The sequence below is a fragment of the Saimiri boliviensis genome, chromosome X (assembly GCF_048565385.1).
Source record: "Saimiri boliviensis isolate mSaiBol1 chromosome X, mSaiBol1.pri, whole genome shotgun sequence".
NCBI lineage: Eukaryota > Metazoa > Chordata > Mammalia > Primates > Cebidae > Saimiri > Saimiri boliviensis.
The window spans coordinates 97,409,531-97,437,201 of record NC_133470.1 but is presented as its reverse complement, the minus strand read 5'-3'; the positions used below and the strand labels follow the sequence as shown (position 1 = coordinate 97,437,201).

At 36.8% G+C, this 27,671-nt stretch overlaps 1 protein-coding gene across 10 annotated transcripts in view; it reads right to left on the bottom strand.

Moving 5' to 3' along the window:
* ATP11C (ATPase phospholipid transporting 11C (ATP11C blood group)) overlaps window positions 1–27,671 on the bottom strand; it is a 204,260-nt gene that overhangs the window by 80,945 nt on the left and 95,644 nt on the right. For all 10 annotated transcript variants that reach the window (XM_039464105.2, XM_074391506.1, XM_039464106.2 and 7 more), the window contains 5 exons: window positions 22,634–22,753; window positions 15,698–15,787; window positions 13,250–13,330; window positions 10,918–11,025; window positions 97–225 (listed from right to left, as the gene is read on the bottom strand). In XM_039464105.2, the coding sequence (XP_039320039.1) occupies window positions 97–225; window positions 10,918–11,025; window positions 13,250–13,330; window positions 15,698–15,787; window positions 22,634–22,753 (528 nt within the window). The remainder of the gene's footprint in view (window positions 1–96; window positions 226–10,917; window positions 11,026–13,249; window positions 13,331–15,697; window positions 15,788–22,633; window positions 22,754–27,671) is intronic.

The following is a 27,671-nucleotide window of genomic DNA, read 5'->3' as shown; positions in this document are numbered from 1 at the left end:
AGAAAACAGTAAAAGATCAGGGGGTGGTGAGAGGCAGTATTGTTTGATTAACTATCCTGAAATCAGAATGTTTACGAAAGGTTTAATCTCTGTTACCTTGCAATTGGATTCCCCATCAAGACTGGCTGTAGTGACATAACAGGTTCCATCAGTGGTGCAAGAGGATAGAAGAATAAGATCACAGGGAAAGGTTTCATCTGCCTGTACTTCTACTACATCACCAACCTAGAATTGAGGAAGAAAGAAAGAAATATAAATATTCTTAATTCTAAACAAAGCATTCATTATACTCATATAAAAGTCAAAACATTAGCAAGAGGTTACCTCTAGCTCTGGGGCTTTGAGAGTATGAGCATCCTACATCATGTGAAAGGTGATGAAAGAATATTACTCAACATTCAAAATCCTCTTTAAGGTCAGAAGGACTTAGGATGCTTCAGATTACCTTAGCACTGACCTTTACCTTCAATAAATGATTCTGACACCCGTTTGCTCTCTGATATTTCTTGCACAAATGTTTGGTAAGACAATGACATTATCACTTCATGAATGAATCAAGAAAACCTCCATGTCACAAACTGGGCACTTCATGAACACTGAGAAGCCACACTCCCACTCTGTACCATGCCTATTTCAACATACTTTACCTGCCACGTGATAACAACTGTGTTGTTGGGTGCCAGGTCCTTCTTCAGTGTTCAGAATATCTCGGTTAATTAGAGAGGCATTGATTTTTCCCATAATATTTGAATTTTTTTTTCTATAGCTCACTTTCTATGAATTCATCTGCTGTCAGGAGAATCATTTAATATAGCAATAAGAAACAATTTCCTATCACCAAGTACCCAAAGCTCAAGGAGAGGAAAAACATGAGAGAAGAAATTGTGAATAATTTAATCATGTAGGGAGTAAATCATAACTGTTAAAAGTTTGGACTCTTTAACCTGACTTCTTATCCCAGCTCTGCCACTTAACTATATGACCTTAAATAAGTGTCTTAGACGACAGCAACTACCTCAGAGAATTGATGTGAGCATGAAACGATGATACAAGTATTAAGCAAAGTGCCTGGCATATTTAACTACTTCAAAGGTGTTAATTATAATTATTACTAACATCCTACAACTACTTTACTCCCAATTTATGAATAGTCATAACATTTTTTTGGAAAGATATAAGAAATCCTCCAGTCTGGTGCTTCCCAACATTTTCACACCATGGTACATATTGAAAATTATAAATAGTACCTTTGTACAGCACCTTTAGGTAAAGGGAAGAGGCTGCTGGATGCAGAAGATAACCCACTTTAGAAGGGAGTCAATATTTGGCACACTGACCTAGACACATTGACTCTGAAATGCTAAGTAATACATGCAACACCTGAATTCTATTTGCAATATGATTTGGCAAATAAAGATGAGGATTTCAAGATCGATTCACGAAAAATTCTATTTTCTTTGTCAATCTTAATCACTAGCCAAGATCAACAGCATCAATAATTGAACTAATTTGTAAATAATATTTTATTTTGTTGGATTGTTCCTTCCTCACTTACATAAACACTTATGTTGCTTACATAAAACCACAATCGATGCTTAAATATGTAGAAGGGAGATAACAAACAGAATCCTAACACATCTTAGAAGAAGGAAATACTCATTAGAGGTTGGAAGATGACTCTCAGGCCCTGACAAAACACACAAAGGGAGCATTTTTTTTTCTTCAACAGTTAGGATGTACTCAGATATGAAATCAAAAGACCCCTACATCTGCAGTACAAACTGAGACTGATGAGATGGGTAGCAGTCAGATCACAAAGGGCTTGGCAGACCAGCCCAAAGGATTTAGGCCTCACCCTAAAGGTAAAAGGATAACTACAGGACTTTTAAAGACAGAGAATAACATGATCTAGTTAGACAATGAACTCCAGAGTTCTATTTACCATTTTAAAAGCCACAAGAGAACATCACCTCCCATTACAAACATTAGGAAAAAATGGATAATCTAAAAATAATATGTATTTTTTTAGTCCATAAGAGAGCTGAGGTTGCAAAGCAACCAAGTGAACTGAATTTCAAAGGGTAACAAGTGTTTCTGAGGAGAGACAGGACAGATGAACTGTTTCATAACTGACCAAGCATAGAAGAAGAGATGGTTACCATGAAAGTGGGTAAGAAGAAAACAACTAAATTTTTAACCAATTCTTAAAGACTAGGTGTGAGCTAGTATGACAGTTTAGAATCTCTACAAGCCTGAGAGACAAGAGACCATAACCATTCACCAGCTCTTCTCTAGAGGCTTCTACTGAGTGTTCATGTAAAAGCATACAGGCAGCGGACCTAAAAGCAACTTTCTCACTGGCACAAGCATACAGTGGTGGCTGACTGCTGTGAAGAGGCAGGCAAAAAAAACATGCCAGAATCATGGACCCCTTTCTCATATTAAGCAAATGCCATTTGCATTTAGGAGGAAGGCAGGAAACCTTCCCTGGCATAGTCTCAGGGAAACATCACTACTGTTAGAGGAGAGGTAGAAACAAAAGTGACCTGCTACAAGGGATGGGACCTGCTACAGAAAATGGGAAAGGAAACCTACTCGTACCAAGAACCTGGCACTGATAAAAGGCAGAAGTTCATCTGGTATCGGGGGTGGGGCGGGAATACTGAGAAAGTCTTACCCTGAGGCTTTGGTGCATATGGCCTGCTTAATACTGAGACCGGAACCAGAAAACCAAGATACGATTCTGTTCTGACCAAGAGCCTTACACTGAGTTACAAACAAGAAATAGCAGTGTACCACTGGAGAAAAAGCAAGGGAACAGGGGGAGGTACCCTCTGTGACTCAGGAGCACAGGATGTGCTGAAAGCAGAGAGTTGAACAGGAAAACCATAAAAAACTCTCTGGCACACCAGGTCCCACACAAAGCTCAAGGTAATGGCATTCTACCACTTAAGGAATTTGAAGTTAAGTGGCACACTAAAAGCATCAAAAACCAAAGCCAGCCCAACTCTTGACTTGATTGACTCAACCCCCAATACTAGTGGCCTGACAGAAGAAGCCAGGCCCATTTCAGAACACATATACCACTGACCTCAGTGAATACCATTCTTTTACATACAATGCCCAAAATTCAATTAAAAAATGAGATGCACAAAAACACAGGCAAAAAATGAGCCATCATTGAAAGATAAAGCAGTCCATGAAACCAGACCCAAAATGTCCAGATTTTCGAGTTATGAAACAGAGACTTAAAAATAGCTATGATTAAGATGTTAAATGGGTGGGGTGTGGTGGCACACATCTATATTCCCAGCACTTTGGAAGGCCAAGGTGGAAGGATCGCTTAAGGCCAGGAGTTTGAAGCAGCCTGGGCAACTTAACAGGACCCCTTCTCTACAAAAAAAAAAAAAAAAAAAAGATAATAATAACTAGCCAAGTGTAGTCGCACACCTACAAACCCAGGTAAGCTGGAGATGGAGGTGCGAGGACTGCCTGAGCCCAGGAGTTCAAGGCTGCAGAACGCTATGACTGCGCCACTGCACTCCAGCCTGGGTGACAGAGTAAAACCCCGTCTCTTTAAAAAAACAAAAAGATGTTAAATGGTACGGTATTTAGTGGAAAAGGTAGACAACATATAAGAGTGGATGAAGAATGCTGGTGGAGAGATGAGCAATATAAAAAAAGGAAAATGTAAAGTTAGAAATGAAAAATATTATCAGAGATGAAGATTTCCTTCAACTAGTAGACAGGGTACCACAAAGAAAATAATCATCAATTATGAAGACAGAGCAACTAAAATTATCCAGAGTGATATATAAACAGGAGAAAAATGAGTGTATTTAATTACTCAAGGGAGAAAATATCAAGCAGTATAACAGTCATATAATTGGAGTACCAGAACAAGAGAGAGAATGAGGCTGAAAAAATATATGAAAAAGATAATGACCAAGAATTATCCAAAGTCAATCAAAGCCAACAAACAGCAGATCCAAGAAAACTTCAAGAAGGATACCTATGATGAAAAAAATGTAGGCATATCATAGTCAAACTGCTGAAAACTGAAAATAAAAAGAAAAATGTGAAGGCATCAAAGAAACATTATATACATAAGAACAAGAACAGAAATAAAACAGACTTATTAGAAACTATGCAAACTAGAAGATAATGGCATAATATCTTTAAAGTACTGAAAGAAAAAAAAAAAAAACCCTCCAACCCATAATTCTATAAACCCAGAAAAATAATCTTTGTAATTGAAGGTGAGATAAAAACTTTTCCAGAGGAACATTCACTTCTAGCAGATTTACATTATAAAATACTACAGGAAGTTCCTCATGGATAAAAAATAAGATACTATATGAAAATTTAAATCTAGATAGGGAAATGATAAAAATGTGGGTAAATATAAAATACAGTTCTTATTGTTAATCTTTTAAAAACAGTTTTAGGCCAGGCACGGTGGCTCACGCCTGTAATCCTAGCACTTTGGGAGGCTGAAGCAGGCGGATCACTTGGGGTCAGGGGTTTGAGACCAGCCTGCCCAATATGATGAATCCCCGTCTCTACTAAAAATACAAAAATGAGCTGGGTGTGTTGGCGCATGCCTATAATCCCAGCTACTCGGGAGGCTGAGGCAGGAGAATCATTTGAACCCAGGAGGCAGAGGTTGCAGTGAGCTGAGATCCCACCACTGCACTCCATCCTGGGCAACAGAGCGAGGCTCCATCTCAAAACAACAACAACAAACACACCAAACAGGCTGGGCGCAGTGGCTCACGCCTATAATCCCAGTACTTTGGGAGGCCAATGCACACGGATTATCCGAGGTCAGGAGTTCCAGACCAGCCTAACATGGCAAAGGCCTGTCCCTACTAAAAATACAAAAATTAGCTGGGTGTGGTGGCGGGCACTTGGAATCCCGGCTACTTGGCAGGCCAAGACAGGGAGAATCGCTTAAACCTCAGAGGTGGAAGTTGCATTGAGCCGACATTGCGCCACTGCACTCCAGTCTGGGCGACAGAGCAGACTCTGTCTCAAACAAACAAACAAAAAAACAGTTTTAAGAAAGATAATTACAACCTAGCAATTCTGCTCCAAGTTATATACTCAAAAGAATCAAAGGCAAAAACTCAAACAGATCCTTACGTACCAATGTTCACAGCAGCATTAATCAAAATAGTCAAAAGACAGAAATAATTCAAATGTCCATCAACATATAAATGGATAAACAAATTGTTATACACATATGATGGAATATTATTCACCTTTTTAAAGGAAGGAATTTCTGATACATGCTATAACATGGATCAACCTTGAAAACATTATGCCAAGTGAAAGAAGCTAGATATAAATGAACAAGTATAACTCCACTTACATAAAGTTTTGAGGATAGGCAAATTCATAGAGACAGAAAGTATTAATAGAATAGAAGCTACATGGAGCTGTTCCCTATACTATATCTATCTTCTAGTTCCAATATCTAGTTCCCTATACTATATCTAGTTTCCCTATCTAGTTTTAAATTTTTTATCCATGAAGGGGGAAATGGGAAGCTACTGTTTAATGAATAGAGCTTTGTTTGGGATAATAGAGAAGTTCTGAAAATGAATAGTGGTGATAGTTGTACAACATTGTGAATGTGCTTACTATAAATGAATTGTACACTTAAAAATGGTTAAGCCGGGCGCGGTGGCTCAAGCCTGTAATCCCAGCACTTTGGGAGGCCGAGGTGGGTGGATCACAAGGTCAAGAGATCGAGACCGTCCTGGTCAACATGGTGAAACCCCGTCTCTACTAAAAATACAAAAAATTAGCTGGGCATGGTGGTGCGTCCCAGCTATTCAGGAGGCTGAGGCAGGAGAATTGCCTGAACCCAGGAGGCAGAGGTTGCGGTGAGCCGAGATGGTGCCACTGTACTCCAGTCTGGGTAACAAGAGCGAAACTCCGTCTCAAAAAAAAAAAAAAAAAAGGTTAAACAGTAAAGTTTATTTTATATATTTTATTACCAAAAAATATAACTCAATGGCTAAAGCAAAAATAGTAACATATTGTGGGCTTTATAAAATGTTAAGGTAAAACATATGACAATAGTAACACAAAAGATGTGAATGAAGAAATGAAAATATATTCTCTGAACACACTGGAATTAAATTAGAAATCAGTAACAAAAAGATATCTAGGCCAGGCATAGTGGTTCACACCTGTAATCCCAGCACTTTGGGGGGCTGAGGTGGGTGGATCACCTGAGGAGTTCGACGCCAGCTTGACCAACATGGCGAAACCTCATCTCTATTAAAAATACAAAATTAGCCGGACATGGTGGCACATGCCTATAATCCCAGCTACTTGGGAGGCTGAGGCAGGAGAATTGCTCGAACCCAGGAGGTGGAGGTTGCAGTGAGCCAAGATCACAGCACCGCACTCCAGCCTGGGCAACAAGAGTGAAACTCTGTCTCAAAAAAAAAAAAAAAGATAACTAGAAAATTCCCAAATATTTAGAAATTACATAGCAAACTTCTAAATAATCCATGAATTGAGGAAGAATTAAAGAGAAATCAGAAAATACTAAACTAAATGAAAATGCAAACGTAATATATCCAAATCTGTAGGCTCTTGCTAAAGCAACACTTGGAGGAAAATTTACAGCATTAAATGTGTGTATTAGAAAACAGATTCAAATCAACTTTTTTTTACTACTAAATCTAACTTAACACCTCATTTTTATACAAGGAGCTCCCTCTTTACCTCTTAGGCATTGTTCCTCACACTCTGCCCCAATCCATATGTTTTCACACTCTGCCTCTCTGAATTTTACAATTTATTTCATGCCCATTTCATGTGAGAAAAGTTTTCATTTCCCTTCTCTAAATTCAGAGTTGGTTTTTTTTCCCCCCAGAAGCACTCACTGGGTTCTGACCAGTTACCATCTTGTATTTTTATTCTTTTAGCATTATGTGTCATGACTACTAAGCTAAACTATAAAACTTCTTAAGAGCATGAACCATTTCTTCTTATTCTGTGTAACCCTTCTAGAACTCAGCACAGTATTTCAATACATTTTGGTTGATTCATTGGCTGAAGTACTAGAGTATAACTTATATTTCTATTTGGCATTAAAGCATGACATATTATTGAGAGGTGTCTTACTATATCTAGTTTCCAATATTTCTGATGCCAAAAAATACTCCTGTTAAAAATAATGGTGTCTTTACATTGGAATTCCTCAAGTCCTATTACTAAGTCCTGTTGGCTGTGCTGTATGAAATTTCATCCAGTTTCATGGCATCAAATAGTGTCTACAGACTGATGATACCCAAATTTCAACTTCTAGTTAAAACATCTCTGAGCTCCAGGATTGACAACTCCAACTATATGTCTAACAGGTTTCTCAAACTTAACATGGCCAAAAGTGAATTCCTGATTTCCCTTCATTCTCACCTCTGTCCCTAAATCTGTTTTTCTCCCAGCTTTCCCATCTTATTTAAAAGCACCAGCATTTTCTTTAATAGCACTATGTAATTCACTCACTCAGGCAAAAACCAGGAAGGCTATCTTAATTATTCTTTTTTTTTTTTTTTCTCTTTCTCTCACCCACTACGTCCAATAAATCACTAAATCCTGATGACTCTACCTCCAAAAAATATCCTGAATATATCTATTTCCCTTAAAATCTAAACAGGTAGTAGAGAGTTGTGGTTAAGTGCATGGACTCTACAACTAGGCTTGCTTTAATTCAAATCCCAGCTTTCCAACTTACTAGTAATGGGCAAGTTTCTTAACCACCTTGTGCCTCGGTTTCATCATTTGTAAAGAGAGGATAATAAAAATACCTTCATATGGCTGTTGTGAAGTGAGGGTTAAATGAGTTAACAGAATGTAAAAAAGAATGCCTGGCATGTATTACATACTATATAAATGGTGACTACTATTTTTTATTATTGTAATCAATACCACTATCATCCTAATATAAGCCCTTATCATTTGTTGCCGACACAATATCTGATTGCACATTTGCCCATGCTTTCATTTTGCCTCTCTCCAGTTTTATTTTTAAAAAATCATGGGGTCACTCTCCAGCTTTAACACTTCAAAGACTCCCCACCACATTGAGGATGCAGACCAAGTCTCTCTCTTGCTCAAAATGAGTCTTCACAAATTCTATCCCTCTACTCCCCAGCCAAGCAATCTACCATTTAGAGGTCGTTGGCTAATAAGCATCTCTTCCCACACATTTACACTCCAGAAACAGCTACATCAAATAGCATTTCACACAATAATTTAATCACAATAGTTTCACATTTATTTAAACAAGATTATACCTGGTTGAGTTCAGCCTCAAGGCAAAAAGCTTGGTGAAGTGAAAGTGAAAGACAAGGGCCTTTGTAAAGGGTTGTGGGGTAGAGTGTCACCAAAATCAGAAAGAGGAAATGAGAGAAAAGGAGAGATGTAGGAGACCTTTACCTGCTTTGCAATTTTATGTCGTGTACTAGGAGCAACAGATTGGATGCTATGAATCTAGGCTGCCTTTGAGGTTTTTTTTTTTTTTTTTTTTTTGACAAGGTCTCACTCTGTCACCCAGGCTGGAGTGCAGTGACTCGATCTCAGCTCACTGCAGCCTCAATTTTTGGATCCTCTCAGCCTCTCAAGTAGCTGGGACTACAGGTGCATGCCACCATGCCTGGCTAATTTTTTTGTATTTATTTTTTGTAGAGACAGGGTTTTACCATGTTGACTAGGATGGATTCCAACTCCTAGACTCAAGTTATCCACCCAACTTGGCCTCCCAAGTGCTGGGATTACAGGTATGAACCACTGTACTCAGACTGCCTTTGTTTCTTATGCTGATTAATGATGCTGAGTTTCTACAATTGTTTCAAAAACTTCAGATCTTAACCTAATCTAGTTAAGCACAAGTTCCCCCTAGGCCAGGATGTAGAGAATAGAGAAAAGAAAAAGTAGAAAAAGGAAAGCATTCTATGTCAAACACTGGTGACCTTCCCATTCTGTAGCCTTCCTCCCATCCATTACTATAAGAAGTTGCAAGAAAATTTGACTACTGTTGGGCATATGGAGAACTCTTAAAATTCATTAAGAAAACAGCCTGCTTCAAAAATGGGCAAAAACTGAGCAGCATCTCACCAACGAAGATATACAGATGGCAAAGAACCTTGTGAAAACAAAGTCCATATCATATATTATCAGTGAAATGCTAATTAAGACAAAAAAGAGAAAGTACTACACATTTATTAAAATGGCCAACATACAAAGCACTGACAACATCAAAACCCGGAGATGTGGAAAAACAAGAACTCTGATTCATTGTTGGTGGGAACACAAAACAATACAGCTACTTCGGAAGGCAGAAAGTTTCTTACAAAACTAAACATATTTTTACCATACAATTCAGCACTCCTTTGCGTTTATTCAAATGAAGTGAAAACATACATCCAAATGAAAACCTGCACACAATGTCTATAGTAGTTTTTTTTTTTTTTTATTTTTTTTTTTTTTTATTTTTTTTTTTTTTTAGTAGTTTTACTCATAATTGCCAAAATTCGGAGGCAACTAAAATGCCCTTCAGTAGGTGAATGGATAAACTATGGTATATCCAGAAAATAAAATATTATTCATCACTAGAAACAAATGAGCTGTCAAGCCACAGAAAGACATGGAAGAAACTTGAAAGTCTATTATTAAGTGAAAGAACCCAATCTGAAAAGGCTGTATGATTCTAAATATGTGACATCCTAGGAAAGGCAAAACTATAGAGACAGCAAAAAGATCACTGGTTGCCATGGGGGAAAATAGGAATGAACAGAAAGAGAACAGATGATTTTTAGGGCAGTGAAACTATCCTGGCATGATACTACAATGGATACATATGTACATACATACAAATGTAAGATATGTGGATATGCATCCTACATTTGACAAAACCCACAGAATGTACAACACTAAGAGTGACCCTAATGTAATCTATGGACTTTGGGTGATAGTGTGCCAAAATAGGTTCACTGATTGTAACAAATGTACCATTCTGGTGTCAGATGTTGACAGCCAGAGAAAATGTGTTTGGGAACAATGGGTTTATGGGTACTCTCTATGCTTTCTGCTCAATTTTCTTGTGAACCTAAAACTGCTCTAAAAATATAATTTTGTAATCTACAAAAATCTAATGAGAGCCAAAAAATTAGTGTTTGACATGGACAAGTCAAAGATGTTATTTGACAGGGGTCTTATTGTGTAAATAAGAAACAATGATTAACTGGAATAAATAATAGCCTGAGATTGTAAACAAACAACACTACCTTGGAACTCTCATATATTGCTGATGGGAATGTAAAATGACACAGGCACTATGGAAAATAGTTTGGTCGTTCATTAAAAAGTTAAACACGTAATTACAATATAACCAAGCAATTTTCCTCCTAGGTTTATACCCCAAACAATTAAAAACAGACATTCAAACAAAAACTGTAATTCAGTGTTCATAGCAATTCATAGCAGCCAAAAGGTAGAAACAACCCAAATGTCTATCAGCTGATGAATAAACAAAATGAAATGTTATTCAGCCACCAAAAGGAATGAAATACTGATATACACTGTAATACAGACGAAGCTAAGAAGCTAGACAAAAAGGCCACATAGTATATAATTGCATTTATACAAAACATTCAAAATACATATACCCATAGGGACAGAAAGAAGGTTAGTATTGCTAGGGCTTGGGAGGAGGGAGAAATGTGGAGTAACTGCTTATGGGTATAGGGTTCCCTTTTTGGATGATGAAAATATTCTGGAACTAGATAGAGTTAATGGTTGCACAACATTATGAAGTACTAAATGACACTAAATTATACACTTAAAAATGGTGCATTTTTACCATTAAAAAAAAAGGGGTGGACTAAGAAAAAATACCTTGATTTTTTCACTTTCTTTTCTCACTCGCTTTGCATTTTCAATAATGTAAACAGTGCTTTTGTTGACTTCATTGTCAGCTCTGTGTCTCAGCCAATCCTCATATCCCTGAAAGATAAAAATAACTATATAATAGAGTTCAGATACTGAATAAAGTTGTTAATAAATTTCTGTATCCTCCCCTGAGTCAACAGCAGATATTTATATTTATAGCATTAATTTAAACTCAGTCTGTTAAAGAGACAATGCTGTATATTTTAATAGTAAATCTGAGATATACTTTCAAAATACCCCTTAGGTAAATAGCTTTATTTAAATCTACTTCAGATGAAAAGTTCAAAGTAAAATGAGCCATTAGATCTTTCTCTGATTACTTTTAACTATAGTTAAAAGTAAAATACAGTGTTAAGTTTTCTCCATTCTTTAGATAAACATTAATGAAAACACAAGCATTGGAGACTTACTATTTCGTATGTGTGAAAGACTATGATTGATTCTAATTGTAGTCTTATTCAAGTGAATGTTAATTCTCTCTACTTTTTAATTTGAAAAAAGATTGTCCTGGGTTTGTGTTTTCTTATAGCCATAATCACTTACATATAATCTTCTGTACATGCTGTAGTAGGCTGTTCGAGTAATCATCTCCAAGGGAGTATTTTATTTCTCACCCACAAAGAATAGAAAAGGCAAGCTAGGATTGTTTTGGCAGAGAAGCTATGATAAGTTTTAGAGATCAACAGCTAAACTTTTCAACGGACTTAGTGATAAAAAAAAAAAAAACACAAATTGGTATCCATTTTTACACTTGATCTTAGCCAAAAGGCCGAGAAGTGATAGGTATCCATTTTTTGTAGTAATCAGAGAAAGATCTAATGGCTCATTTTACTTTGGACTGTTCATCTCAAGTAGATTTAAGCCAGAAGATCTAAAGAAGGAGGATGTTCATTTGTTTGAGCATGACCTCCTCTCATTTTTTATATACCTTTGCCTTGTTCATTGTAATGATGTCTGTACCTTTTAAAATACAACTGTTTGAAAAATCTCTTCATCACCTCCCCCCTACTTTTTCCCCTCAGGTGCTATATCTACTCTTCTTCTGTCCTCTTTATGACAATATTAGGCTATCACTTTATAGGGTACATTCTGTGAAGCTGGTGAAGAAATAAACGCCCTAACATGAACCAGTACTGGGAGTAGAATGAATCAGTAAAAAAGCCTTTGAAAACCACACATGCTATTCTTGGAACCAGCAATTTTATGATGTTAAAGAAGATAATTCTACCAGCCTAAGGGAAAGAACATTCCAAAAGTCTTTATTTTGCAACTGAACACTTGATAAAATACTCTTATAGTTCCTGGTAGGCAAGATATAAGACCAGATAACCCCAAGAGGAAAGGTAATCTTGTTCCCAGTACTGCTAAGATGATCTTTTTTTTGCAAGCTTCTTTGGTATCCTTTTTAAAAGCACTTTGTTAAGTATATCTAAAAGTATGTTTGTAAATAGTCAGATCCTGTGGACTGACACAACACATGATTAACACTGTTAACCTACCCTTTCACCTCCAGTTTTCTGTTTCTATTCTCATCTGGAATTTTTCAAACATACTAGCATACAAAATGTTCAAAATACTTCAAAGACATCTATATCACAATCTGTGGCAGTCTATCAGCTCTGACAAAAAAAAAAAAAAAAAAAAAAAAAAACAGGAAATGTCCCCTCTATCTACTACTCCGAAACAATTAATGTGCATTAAAAATCTACCTCCTATTTCCTAACTGGGCTATACCTTTTACCTGCTTTTTTTTATGTTTACACCCCCTCACACAGATATTGAAGAGGAAACAAGGAAATATTAAGGATGTGCTTTACTATCATTTTAATAGGTTTTCAACAAGTAACAAATATAAAATAAATACAGCCAGGCATGGTGGCTCACACCTGTAATCCCAGCACTTTGGGAGGCCGAGGCAGGCAGATCATCTGAGGTCAGGAGTTCGAGACCAGCCTGACCAACAGGGTGAAACCCTGTCTCTACTAAAAATACAAAAATTAGCTGGGCATGGTGGGTGGCAGCTACTTGGGAGGCTGAGGCAGGACAATTGCTTGAACCCAGGAGGCGGAGGATGCAGTGAGCCGAGATCGCATCACTGCACTCCAGCCTGGGCAACAGAGTAAGACCCTGTCTCAAAAAATAATAATAAATGATAAAATAAAAGTAAATCCATAGAAGATAATGCCCACTGTATATAAATATGAAAAAGGGCCTTTGACAATGAAATTCCAACAAGCCTGGATTGAAATGCAATTGCAAGTATAAGTAAGAAATTTACCTGCTTGATGGCTGTAACAGTTATAACAAAGAAAAGTGGAAGTCCACTGGTAACTGGGCTAGTTGGTGTGTCTACTGTGACCTAGGTAAAGAAATTAAATTGAAAGGAAAATGAAAATTAGTTATTAACTCATATGCAGCATTTTACATGCTGCAAACATTTCAAACAGAAACATAGACGAAACACATTCCAGTAGTAGGGTAAATATTAATTTTTATTAAAACAAAAGGACAAAGGACAGTTTAACAAATAGTCCTAAATTCAGGCATAGTTTTTATCCCAGCTCAGATTAACCCCTTTATTGAAATATAGCCATTCACTTACCACCTATTTGCTAAGCACCATTCTGTCAGCTCTTGTGCTATTATCAGCCAAGCTCTAGATAGACTGCTTTAAACAAGATGAAGACAAGTCCCTGCCTTCATGTAGGTGGTAGCTTATAGGAAAAATCGGATAGTAAAACAAGTATGTAGATGCTGAGGTCTGAAGGGTAAAAAGAAGTTAACTAGATGAAAGGTAGTTTTCTAGGCACAGTGAATAGTATATGCAGGTCTTTGGGAAATAAAGGAAGCCAATGCCAAGAGGGAGTGTGGTGTGAGATGGAGCTAGAGAGGGAGGCCGGAGCCAGTCTGTGCAGGGCCCTCTAGGCCAAACAAAGCTGTTCATTCTTTATCCCACAAATAACAGGAAATCCTTGAAAGTTTTAAACAAGGAAAAGTCACATGAACAGAACTGCATTTTGAAAAGATCATTCTCACTGCTCTGTGGAAGACGAATTAGAAGGGAACAAAAGTGAAGGCAGGGTCATTTAGGAGGCTATTTCTGTAATCTAGATGAAAGATGCTGGCTTGGACTAGAGTGTTAGCAGATGTGGAAAGAAGTTCTATAAATATTTAGGAGGCAAAAATGGCAGGAGTTAGAGGGTAAGTGCTTAAAGATGTCTCCCAAGTATCAGGTTAGCATGCCTAGGTGGATGTTGTCATCATTCACTGAGACGGGAAATACTGAACGAGAACTAGATTTAAGGGAAGATGGTCATGAGTACAATCTGTCCTCACAACTTGTTGACTCTCATCTCCAATCCTCCATCAGGCCTACCCCTTCCACACACGTGTGTTGTAGGTACAACACATACTTCCATGTACATAAGGCTTCTACATGCTTCTGTCACTTTAGGCAATCTCTTCCCTGTCCCTAAAATACCAATTCAGCATTCTCCACCAGGTAAACTCCTACTAATCCTTCAAGGTTTCATTCAGATATCATCTATTTTCTGAAGATTTCTCAAATTCCCAAATTCTCTTGGGGAGAAAAAAATGATAACTTACACTATATGCCCAAAGCATTTTGTTCATACTTCTTGAATGGCTTTACTACATTAAGTGAATACATAACTGTTACGTGACTGGTCTTCTTAGCTATAGCATAAATTCCTTAAGCATAGAAAAGCTTTATCTTGATCTTCATTGTACCTGCTACCATTTTTGTTGTCTGTGCTACTGCATAGCACACAGTAAGTGGGTGAGTAGCATACATTCGCTGAATTGAAATGAAATGCACTGCCCACCAAGTAGAATGATTCTTGCAAGCAGAATCCTTGAGGTAGTTTATTCTGTTGGTAAGACATCTGACCATGGATCCAAAGGAGCTCCTTTTCAAATCTTCCATCATTCATGATTAAAATAGGCTCTTGCCCATATTATATCCCAGATAGATGTTAAGTAGCAAGGCTAAATTCAATTATAGCACCATTTACTCAAACCCTTAAAGTGAGTAAACAGAAGCACTTAACATCAACAAGGCATTTGAGTAATTTCATTGGGATTTTTATGTTTCATTTAAAAAATGAAATGAGAAAAAAAGTACCTTTAATGTAAAATTTTCAGGGGTAATTATGGCGAGGAAAAGATTTTAATAGCTTACAGATTCAAAGATGGAAGATGCAATTTAAACTGTCTAAAATTTAAAATGAGAAACAGTAGAAAGAATACAGAGAAGCAGATTAATCTACTAGGCTCTCACCTTTAAAGTGAGTAAATCAACGAGGGGGAGCAAAAATGGTAATCAGGAAGATGAGTGAGAAGTTTCCAATTAGGCTGAAACTGGTATGTAACAGAATAAAACTATTAGTTTGAACTATTTTCAATTTTGATATATTCCATTTCATTTAATGGTACACACATCGTCCTAGGAAGAGCAGAGATATGAAAGTTTCAAAGAAAATAATGAAATAAAATCTCAATAAGTTTTCTAGCAAAAATGTCACTTTAGAAATCCATAAAATGATCATCTTTAAATGTTATGTTCCTACTTTTTTAAGAAGTCATATTATAATAAGCTCTGGAATGTCTTTTTTTATTGCATAGCATTTTAAGGTTAGAAATAGATTGAAAATTTGTTTGAAGCAATCAAGTTTCAACGTTAAGTGGCTGTTTAAGGAGCTCTTACCTGTACAAGGAAAATTATGAGAAAATAAAAGTTTGCAATTCTTCTAAATTGTTCAAACAGATTCTTTGGGAGAAAATTCCAAAGTGTATACTGTAAGGGAGGAAGAAAAAATAACACTGTTATGAAGGAAACTTGAAAAATCTTAATAGTAATGACTGACTACGGGTACACATTATCATATAAAGTGATATTTAGTATGTCCAACTCATGGAAATACAAACCTCACACATACACATAAGCACATATTTAGAGACACAGTATATAAAAAACTTTTTCAGAAATAAAAGTTTTCATTCTAAGCATTACAATAGTCATCTAGTCTCATGTCTTTGCTTTCTCTGACCCAATCCAAATTAGGTTCCTTGTTATGTGTTCTCATGTCATCCTATATATACTTACTTAATACACTCCTTATAGTGAATTATATATGTGTACATTTTAAATTAAAGTTTCTCTCTCAATAAGCACTGAGTTCTATAGGGGCAGGTTATTCACCTGTATTGTTTACATTTTCCCCAACACTTAACACAGTGCCTGGTACAAGGTAGACACTAAATTGTTTGAATGGCCAGGCACAGTGACTCACACCTGTAATCCCAGCACTTTGGGAGGCCGACGTAGGCAGATCACCTGAGGTCAGGCATTCGAGACCAGTGTGGCCAACATGGCAAAACCCCGTCTCTACTAAAAGTACAAAATTTAGCCAGGTATGGTAGCACACACCTGTAATCTCAGCTACTCGGGCAGCTGAGACAGGAGAATCACTTAAAACTGGGAGGCAGAGGTTGCAGTGAGATGAGATCTCACCACTGCACTCCTGCCCAGGCAAGAGAGTGAGAGCAAGACTCCGTCTCAAAAAAAAAAAAAAAAAAAAAAAGCCTCGGCAACATGGTGAAACCTCATCTCTACTAAAAACACAAAACTTAGCCAGGCATGGTGGTGCATGCCTGTAGTCCCAGCTACTCAAGAGGCTGAGGCACGAGAATCACTTGAACCCGGGAGGCGGAGGCTGCAGTGAGCCAAGATCACACCACTGTACTCCAGCCTGGACTACAGAGCAAGATTCTGTCTCCAGAAAAACAAACAAATAAAATAAAATAAAAATTAATTAATTAATTAATTAATTGGAGGAATGAATGGACACATTAATTCCTGGCTCAACTGACCTCCGGAATCTTGATAATTATAACAGATACCCCTATGAGTCACTCTGTCCTTGTGAGTACCTCTAATTTCCATGACAGCTAGGAAGGTGTATATACAACCCTGGGCCACGGAGGGCTTTCATTTTAATCAACAACATACCACTCTAGGCTGGGCTTTGGTAATTGGCAGTAGGTAAAAGTTTCATACTAAATTGCATATGGTCAGAAGAAGAGAACTCGGGCCAACTGTCAAACCATACGTACTTTGTACCTGATACCTTAAGCTCAAGGACTGAATCACTTAAAAGTGACCAGAAAAAGTTGAATTTTTGAGATGACCTAGTAAGACCAGAAACTAGAAAGAAAGAAATGTTTCTTTACCAAAAGGGCTACATTTACAGTTGAGTGATCTTCATCCCAATTATGTGCATAATATATGAGAATATATCCTTTGATAAGGTGACTGAAAAGCCAAGTCATATTGCTCGACATAATATATGGGAATTTACTAACCTTTCAGTTTAAAAAGGCTTATGGGCTCAAAATTTAGGGAATCCTGAGAGAAAAAAGACAAAAGGAAGCAAATACATTCAGTAGAACAGCTGCATTACAACCAATAACCAATTTAGAAAAGGTTCTATCCTGCAGTCCAAGTAGTGCCTTAGGGAAAATAATTTTAAGATAAATGCAGAATTGTGCATGGGTATGCATCAGTGAGGAGAATAAAGTCCACATTTTTCATGAGATTCCCAAGGTAGCCTGTGACCAAAAATAGAAACCATTCAAAACCACTGATCCAGTCACTTTGAAGCTGACACAGGGCAGACCAGCATTTTTAACTGTCCCAATTACTTAAAATCAACTTTCTAAAACAATAAGGTAAACTCCAACAACAGGCTAATGGCTGAGCTTCCGGTATGTTACCCTTGTGTTCCCAAATTAAAGAGTTTTTAATTATTCAAATAAGCATTAAAGACAGAGTCATCTGTGAAAGGTGACATAAATACATCAAAAGGGAATACTTTTTTTTGGTGGTGTCGTTTTTAAGTCCCAAGTATCAGTTTACCGCTGTCTTATTAAATGAACTGCTCTAATTATTCCCTTCATAGGAAATGACTGCCCTCTTCTCTCCTTCATCAGGTCATGAGCTACTAAGAGATCAGGGAGCATGTCACATGTCTCCTTACCACAGGTGCCTAGAACAATAGCTGGAACCATAGTTTAGCACATAGAAAGTATACAAGAAATCGTTATTCAAACTTATGCCCTAGCCATTTACTCTACTGGTTTAACTAAAAGGTAAACTTAGTTTCTATCACATCTTTTTTATCACAATACAAATGTAGTATTTTAATGCAGACCAAGAAAAGTCTACTTTTTAGAGTTGTCTAACTCAAAAGTAAAATTTAGTTCAGCCATATACATCAAGTTATTCAATTAACTTGTTTATCTAAAAAGTAGACTCTCCGGCTGGGTCAGTTGCTACAAACCAAAAACAATGTTCTCAAGCATGACCTCCAGGGCAAAAAAAAGAAAAAAAAAGAAAAAAAAAGTTAATAACAAAAAGAAAATGTGTGTAACAGTTTTTTAGACACAATGATGAGAATTCAGTTTTTGTTACAAGTTAGTTCTTACTTGGAGACATCATTAAATACTATCTATCTATCTATCTATCTATTTATTTATTTAAACAGAGTGTTACACTGTCACCCAGGCTGGAGTGCAATGATGCATTTCCAGCTCACTGCAGCCCCTGCCTCCTGGGCTCAAGCAATCCTCCCACCTTAGCTTCCTGGGTAGCTGGGACTACAAGCACACACCACCATCTCTGGCTAATTTTTGTATTTTTTGTAGATATGGGCTCTCCCTGTGAACCATCTCCCAGGCTGGTCTTGAACTTCATCTGCCTCAGCTTCCCAAAGTGCTGGGATTACAGTTGTGAGCCACCACACCCAGCCTCTTTTATACTATCTTTAAGTGCAACTATAAACTTAAAAAGTAGCCCATGTAGAACATGTTTAAAACTATTTCTACAGAAAACACCAGCTTTGGACTGGGCACTGAGGCTGGTGGATCACCTGAGGTTAAGAGTTGGAGACTAGCCTGGCCAACATGACAAAACCCTGTCTCCATTAAAAATACAAAAAATTAGCCAGGCGTGGTGGTGGGCACCTGTAATCCCAGCTATTGGGAGGCTGAGGCAGGAGAATTGCTTGAACCGGGAGGTAGAGGTTGCAGTGAGCTAAGATCGTGCCACTGCATTCCAGCCTGGGTGACAGAGAAGACTCTATCCGGAAAGAAAGAAAGGAAAGAAGGGAGGGAAGGGGAGGGGAAGGAACAGGAGAGGAGGGGGTAACGCCAGCTTTCCCAGTACATACAATGCATTTTATACCTGGTTTGTAGTGGATTAAATAATCTGTACACAAGTGTGGTCACTAAAGATGAAATTATGTGAAAAAGTAGTGGGTCACTGGCTCAAGTATGTGCCATCTAATTTGAAACCAAAATCTTACAAACTTACTAAGCAAATTTCCCAAAAGAAGAAAGTAGAAGAGAATCTCAGCTTTGAGATTCAATTATTTCATTTAAGCAAAAGGAGGCTTTAGAACTTACTTGTTTTTATCAGTTCTGTTTTACCCAAGATTTCCAATTTATCATTAAAGATGCTGATGATTTAGCATTAAAAATGCTGATGAGGAACCTAAGACTACAAATAACTTTTTCTAATGTGTATGAATAGCAGCAAAAATGAAAAATAAAGAGATAAAAATAAAGTAGTAGATATTTAAAGTAATAATAAAGTTAGCAGGTTAGGAGGTTGAGGCAGGTGGATCACCTGAGGTCAGGAGTTTGAGACTAGCCTGGTCAATGTGGTAAAACCCCATCTCTACTAAAAACGTAAAAAAATCAGCTGGGTGTGGTGGTGGGCACCTATAATCACAGCTACTCAGGAGGCTGAGGTAGGAGAATTGCTTGAACCTGGGAGGCGGAGGTTGCAGTGAGCTGAGATTGGGCCACTGCACTCCAGCCTGGGCAATGAAGCAAGATTCCATCTCAATCAATCAATCAATCAATCAATACAAATTTTTAAAAGGCAGTCAACTGCTGAAGAAAACTTAGGAAAAACTCTACTGGACAGTGGCCTAGGCAAATAATTTATGACAAAGACAAAATGCGAATGCCCAAAAACCAAAAATAAATGGGACCTAAAAAGCTGCACAGCAAAAGAAATGCTCAACAGTAAACAGACAATCTATAGAATGGGAGAAAATATTTGCAAATTACACTTCTGGAAAAGGACTAATATCCACAATCCACAAGGAACGTAAATAATAAGAAAAAAAAAAATCAACCCCATTAAAAGCTGGGCAAAAGGCTGGGCACAGTGGCTCATGCCTATAATCCCAACACTTTGGGAGCCTGAAGCAGGGGGATTACTTGAGGCCAGGAGTTCATGACCAACCTGGTCAACATGGTGAAACACCATCTCTACTAAAAGTACCAAAAAAATTTTTAATTTTTTTTAATTTTTAAAGAATAAAAACACACAACAGATAAACATGATGGAAACTAAATATCCTAAAATTCACAGCAGAGTACAATCAATACTCCTTTTGCTAAAGAAGGGAATTTCCAAGTTTTGCATCAGCTACAAAATTCTGGTGATTTCCAAAGTACCTGCAGAGCACATTAAAGTTGTGAGGCTGTAGAAGACAAGTTTTTGTAAAGAAAGTATTTGTGATCCCAGGAGAAAAAAAAAAGAGCACTAATTTTATAAGCAAATAAAATTTAAAGTAGGTCAAAATGTTTGTCTTCAGTGTTCCAGGCCTTAACAACACTTATAATGACACATTACTGATGGTATTTGTAAACAAAAGAAGCATTCAATTAAGATAGTTATTTTTATGATTGAAGGGTAGAGAGAAAGAAAATCAACTCTTGCTACAAAGTTGGAAGACAGCTAACATATTCTATAAACAGTATATTTTGAAAAAATAATCTTTTAAAAAATTCTGGTATAAATACAACAGCCAAGACAATGTGAGGAAGAAAAAGTCAAATTATAAAATTGTTGGTCTTTATGGAGTAGACCTGAAGGCCTCCATTTAGAAGTATCCCACACATTCAAAACATATGAACCTGAGTAAATCAATAGTACCACTCAGTATGGTAATACTTATCACAGAAACACAAATAACAATAGCAGCTACCATTTGAGTTGTCGCCCCATGCCAAGCACAATGCAAGAGGAGAGAAAAAAAAATGAGGAAGGAACCTAAACAGCACAATGATGTAAAAAGGGCTCTTTATTCAGAGCAACTAGACCTTATAAAGTAGTTTTACTACTGGTTTTATTACTAACTCTGCTTAGTGACCATGTCACTATACTTCTCTGGCTTTGGTTTCTCCATCTGTAAAGTCAATAAATTGAATAAGATAACCTCTTAAGATCTTGCAGCTCTGTAAGTCCACAATCCTGAATCAAAGGACTACTACTGACCATTTAATTGGCTACAAGGTGAATCGAAATTTCCAGTAAAAGATCTTTTCACTATTTTAGGCACAAATATGTAAACCTCTGGCTGAGAATAAAATTTCTGCCACAAGTGTATAAGATTAACAGGAAATAGACATTTTTAACCAAAATAAAATGTTCTACAGGCCTACAAATCTGCCTATTTGGCAGGCAACAAAATTTTCACCTGTCCTGACCATACTTTACATGTTAATCTCCCGGCTAAACATAATCACTACTGTTATCACCACCCAAATGAGAAATTAAATGCATATTTGAAAAACAAAATGTCATATACTTTTAAGGAAGGGCCTAATTTTGTGTTTGAGGTTCTAAGTGATTACAAGTATACAGTGAACCAAATGTCACCAACTTTTATCTCTGTCTTGCCAGGGCACATGAGGAAGTGAGGAATATCTTCAAGATCTATTCCATTCTACAAGAGATGGCAGTAGGCTAACCTAGCACCTAACCTGGTCAGCCAGAGGTAAAGATTAGCTAAATAACACTTGTAGAATAATGACTACTGGGTACTAGGAGCTATAAGAAGTGGTTTCACACATAGAGTATTAGCCCCATTTCACCAATGAGGACATTTAGACTCAGGGCGATTAATTTGGCCAAGATGACACAAGTAGTACGTGGTTGGGCAAGGATTTAAATACAGGTGTTCAGACTTCCAGGCCAATGCTCTTAGTCCTACACTATGCTGAAGTAAGATGTAGTCAAACAGTGGCACAGCTGCAGTGATTTAACTCTTAACAGATCACAGGTGAAGGAGTGTACTGCGCAGCATGCACCCTTTGGGACCTAAGACTGTATTTATACTTGAGAAGTGGGATGGGAGGTGGAGAGGTTGGCAGGGGAATTAGAAAGAGATGCAAATAAAGTCATTCCAGGACAGCTCTCTCCAAAAGAATGCAAATCATTTATATCCTAGTTCAGCCATTCAAGGGTAATTCAGGAAGCTTTGCACAAGTAAATAATTCCTATTTTTAGCACACTTTAAGGTTTAAAGTAATACACATAATCAACAAGCACTGTGAATCGTAGTGGAAGGCAAGTGAATGATCTTTCACCTATAACAAGCAAAGTGATTTTTTAAAATAAACTGTCTTTCAAAGGAATACTTACCATAGCTGGTATATGATCTGTGTAAGTGCACATACATGTACACATATAAAAATGCATCAGTGTCCTCAGAAGCATAAATTAGAATAAATGCATTATCTGATTCACTATATGAACATCTATTGAGTTAAAACAAAAACTTACCTTTGATGAAACTATTCTATTATCACAAAATCTTTGTGCAATGTAAGCTTCTGTTTCCGAAACTGGATGATTCCCAACAAATACTGTGCGCGTACCAACTCGTTTCTCTTCTCCAGCACACTGACCAAGAGAAAAGGAAAAAAAATCAGTTTTTCATCACATTTCTTCACACTTCTACCAAGCCCAGAATTCTTGTCTAAGCATGTTGGGCTATAATCTGGGGAGAAAGTAGTAGGGATAGGAGAAAATCTTGTTAGGAAATTCAAAATCCACTAAGCTCTTACTTGCTGACATAGGAAAGATTACCGAAAGTGTTGCTTAAACCAACTGTTCTGAGGTCAACTGTGCAATTCTAAAATGATTAAAGAAAGTATCCTAGAGAAACAATATTTTTACTGCCAATCATTTTTCTTTCATCCACAGCTCAAATGAATCTTAATCATAACCTTCACTAGCAACACACTAACTTAAGAAAGAAAGAACTGGGAATATTTCATTTATTATGCAACTACTGAGGACCCTGCCAACTACCTTACTAGAGAACAGAAAGCACAATGCAGATTACTTCTAAACACAAAATAATTGTGTATAAGTGTACAGGTCAGAAACAGAACGGCTGCCACTACTGAAGAAATGATCAACTTTTTGTACAAGGCAACTGTAATTATTTGGCTTTATAGAATATATTTTGCAATCTCTCAGAGCCTTATTCTTGTAAAGTCCCATTTCACACAACATATTTTTCATGCCCCTTTTACATTTTTAATAAGTAGACTCACTGAATTTAAAAGTTACAAGATTGGGCTCCATTTTATCCCATTCTTTAATTTTGCTGAGGCCTCACTCTCTTTGCTTAAATCAGGATAATACCCTTTTCTTACATAAATTTGAGACAGTCTCCTTTTATGGTACTATATTACCATATCCGAGACTTACCTCATATTTAAGTCAAAGGATGTATGATAGAAAACAATATCCATTTATATATTCCCATTATTTTTTAGAAATATAATTCCCCAACCTAAAATGTTTTAATATATGTAGTCAAAAAGATCTTCCTTCCTTTCAATGATCTATTTAAAGGTCAAAGATTAAATCCCACCCTCAAACTAATCATTTTATGCAAGACTACTAAGAACTTGTAGTCTTCCAATTATCTACAATGTCTGAATGTATTCCAGTCTGAATTTGTGCATCTTAGGTATACAGTATATAGAAAATAATTTCTTCATTTTAAAAAATAAAAATCACCCCAAAGTATAGATAAAACCTCTTTGCCTTGCATTTTCATTTAAGCTTATGATACTGCCTTCAAAATTTGTAGAGAATCATGCAAAAAGTAACTGGGACAAACTGAAATAGGAGAGAGATTCAAGCTGTATGTAACTCTGGGAAGCTACCCTGGCATGTGCTAAGGGAATCTGTGGGATCCCTGGAGACCTGGAAAAAGTCAGTAAGTGTCTGTGCTGGATAGCTTAGTTATTTATCTGTCTGCCCAAAGACAAGGCATTAGAACAACTGATTGTCCAAGGTCCTCCGCAAACTAAGAGTAAATGATTCATAGGTAAAATTTCACACAGTTCCTAGAAACCAGTAAACAGTATTTTCACCAAGTGATAGCTTTGATTTAGCGACTTACTTCTCTGTTTGCAATTGTAATACACAGGTTCTGACACAGCTTATAGGTAAGAGCACCAAATTTTCCATAATATCCATTTTGTAAAACTTAAAATGAAAGCATATGCACCTGCCAGATGTATAGTTTATTTGGCTTCACCCCAGCTCCCATCTTCTGTTGTAGGTTAAGGCCTATCTGTGGTCTCCAAAACAGACCTGACTCTTATACCAATTTGAATTACAGAAAATGTCAAGTCCACATATACATTGTAATTTGCAACTTTTAATTTAATATTCATATGGCTGTTTAGTTTTTCACACAAGCAAGAAGTGGCTGTAGAGTAAATGAGGCAGAGTTACCTTTTATACAAGTTCTTAATTAATTCTACAAGTTGAAATGGAGAAGAGGCAAAGGAGTTAGAGAATGACTGAAGTAGGATATGTCGTGTGATGCCATTATGGATTTCTCCCTTAAATTACAGCAACCACTGATTAACTTAAAAATGGACTAGTGCTTTCCCAATTCTGAATTGTCTTCTATAGTCTGTGCCAAAGAACAAAAGGCAAAGACACAACACAATTTTTTAGGCACATTGATATTTTTATGAATTCCCTATATTTGAATGATATAGCTCTTAGTTTTACTAAGAGCTTTCCTCTTACATCATCTCTCTAATCTCTTTTAAAGAAGGCCTAGGTGACCTCTACCTCCATTAAATTGGAGAAAATGGATTGAAATTACTATGCAGGTTTAGGGTTATGTGTGTGCAGATCCTGGCAGTGACTGTTGCTAGACAATGAAACAGAAGCCTGAAAGAAGCTGCAGAACGTCCACTTCTGAGCATTTTCCAAAATTACCCAAACTGGTTTGGGTTGCGAAGTGCCTGAGGACTGGGGATAGGGTAGTATGAAGTAGGTGACTTTTCCATGCCTGTTTTCACTCTAAAAGCTTATGAACCTGCAATATCTGGTGGAATTTCCTGCAACGGTATAATATTTGGTTCACATAAAAAAAAAAAAAAAAGCAATGCTGAACTCATGTAAATTTTCCGTAATTGTCCACCTGCTGCCAATATAGTGTTAAAACAGTGTTGTTATTTCCTTTGATTTTGAGTAATGTAGATGTCTTTGCCAAAGCAGAGAAACACTAAGTAGAAATCATTTTTAAAATTCCCATTTGGATGGCACGCAGTGTAGTCTGGAGTGGGAGTGTGTGATTCCTAGCACCTCATAATGAATTGCAATTCATCAGAGGAGTCCATCCTGTTCTGAACTGCTTCCCATTCAATTGTCCCTAAGAACAGCATTTCTTAAAACTTGAAATATGCTGGTACTTACTCTATTTTAATGAGATATCACACTACATGATAAAGTATGGCAAATATTTAAAAGTATGTTTACAATTTATGAATTAACAGAGAAAACAACATAAATTTCTTCCTCACAATAAAAATCAACCTTTTGTACTCTGAATTTATACTTTCACAGTACAAACTGAATACTGTAAAAAAATAATAAAGCAAGTAATTTATACCCCAAAATGGCCTCTCGGTAAAAAACCTAACAGAGTAATTATTTAACTGGTACCATCTTAAAATCCTATGTCTTTGCTAGTCATACAAAATGAAAAGCCACTGGAAACAAAATTTGTTTCCCGATTGCCTCCAGACCAGTGACTAGATAAGAACTGAAGAAAAATAGAGACCTCAATACAAGACTGTCACTATAAAAGCTAGCACAAGATCTGAAATAAAGCCTACCTCTACATCCTTTCCAGGTGCTGGAAGACTTAAATTTATCAGTTAGCCATAGATCTTTGACTTAATCCTGGTCACACAGTGGCTTTAAACACAATACTGATGCCTGGGTATTTTATTTAATATTTAATTTTTCTGGACGCTCCCCAGGTGACAACTCTAATTTGCAACCACAGCTGAGAATTACTGCCACAGACTTTCTCTTTCAAACAGTAATCATCCTTAAATAACATCCTATGATTTTTAGTATGCCATCCATAATCTTGCACTACTTCTTTAATGTAAATAATTTAAACAATTTCCTTTCCAAAGGCTAAGAATACAAATAACCCTCAAATATTGTTCTGTCCAACCATTTTAAGCTGCTCACAAAGATTCCCCTTTGATAATTTATTTTGCATGTGGTTAATCCCCCTTCAGTTATTCAGATCATTAATAATGAGAATTACAGGCCCTGATACAATGCAGCTACTTGGATTATCAGCAAATAATCTTAAAACTGATGTAATCCCTGGTAGTTACAGCATTATTTTTATTGGTCATCAAACTGCTTTCTGAAAGTTACTACAGCAAATAAAAGTATTCTCTCAAAAACGAACAACAACAAAAAATTCTTATTAAAATCTGAAGACTTGGCAATGATTTAAAACTCCACACTCCAGCCCAAAGCTATTTTCTTCTCTGAAGCAGGAATATTTTTGAACAGTATAATGTCTTAAAAAGGCCAAATTCAAAACTGAAAGAGCATCTCATCGAAATTTCAGATGTCTATTAAAATGCTCCCAGAAGTCAGCATTTCCACACTAGGGCTGAAGGGGTGGGGGTACAGGGAGATCATTACAGTTCCAGGGAACATTTCCAGTGTATTGAGCTTCTTGGTTAAAATAACTACAATGTATTCAGTGGCCAAATTGCTGAGGTTCCCAAGCCCACTCCATTATAACAAGCAAAGCTGAATAAACTTGATGTGTAATTTACAATCATAACTCTAAAATGATCCTTAAAATTGCACGTTTCAGATTTTCCTTTTACTGCAACTTCTATAAGTGATTAAGCCAAAGGAAGTGAAGCAAGACCAATAGGGCATTTTGTGTTGTTCTGCCTTTAAAGTTTAATTACGGTCATATTAACTGAAATTCTCAAACACCTGACCAAGGGACAACTGAATATACAAAGTTTATCCCTAGACATAAATTTTTCTAATTAGGCATTGCCCAAAGGCAGCATATTTAATTGAATAAAACCTGCTATAGGAAATGGATATTAAACCTCACATAAACACCTAAATCAGCATGCACAAGGCTTAAGAAAAAGCACTGATCATGAGGATTTGGTTAAGAATAATGCCTTGTTTGGAAGCTCAGAGAGGACCTTTCATTATCTCAAACTGATCCACTGAGCAGTTTAATTTCAATAGTGACAATCAATTCTAAGTTTTCCCAATCTGATCCCCCTTCCTTCACTATGCCCTTACTCCAAGAACTTCAGGGCTACAGAAATTGTGGCTCTAAAGACTAAAATGCAGCTTCATTACAGGATGGCTATTAGAAAGTTGATGGATCGAAAATACTGTAAACATTTTGTGATTCAAGATTCTAACGGGAGTTTTATCTTTTAATGACTCGGGTTCTTCCATTTATAGGAAGGAACCTGAGACTCTCAGC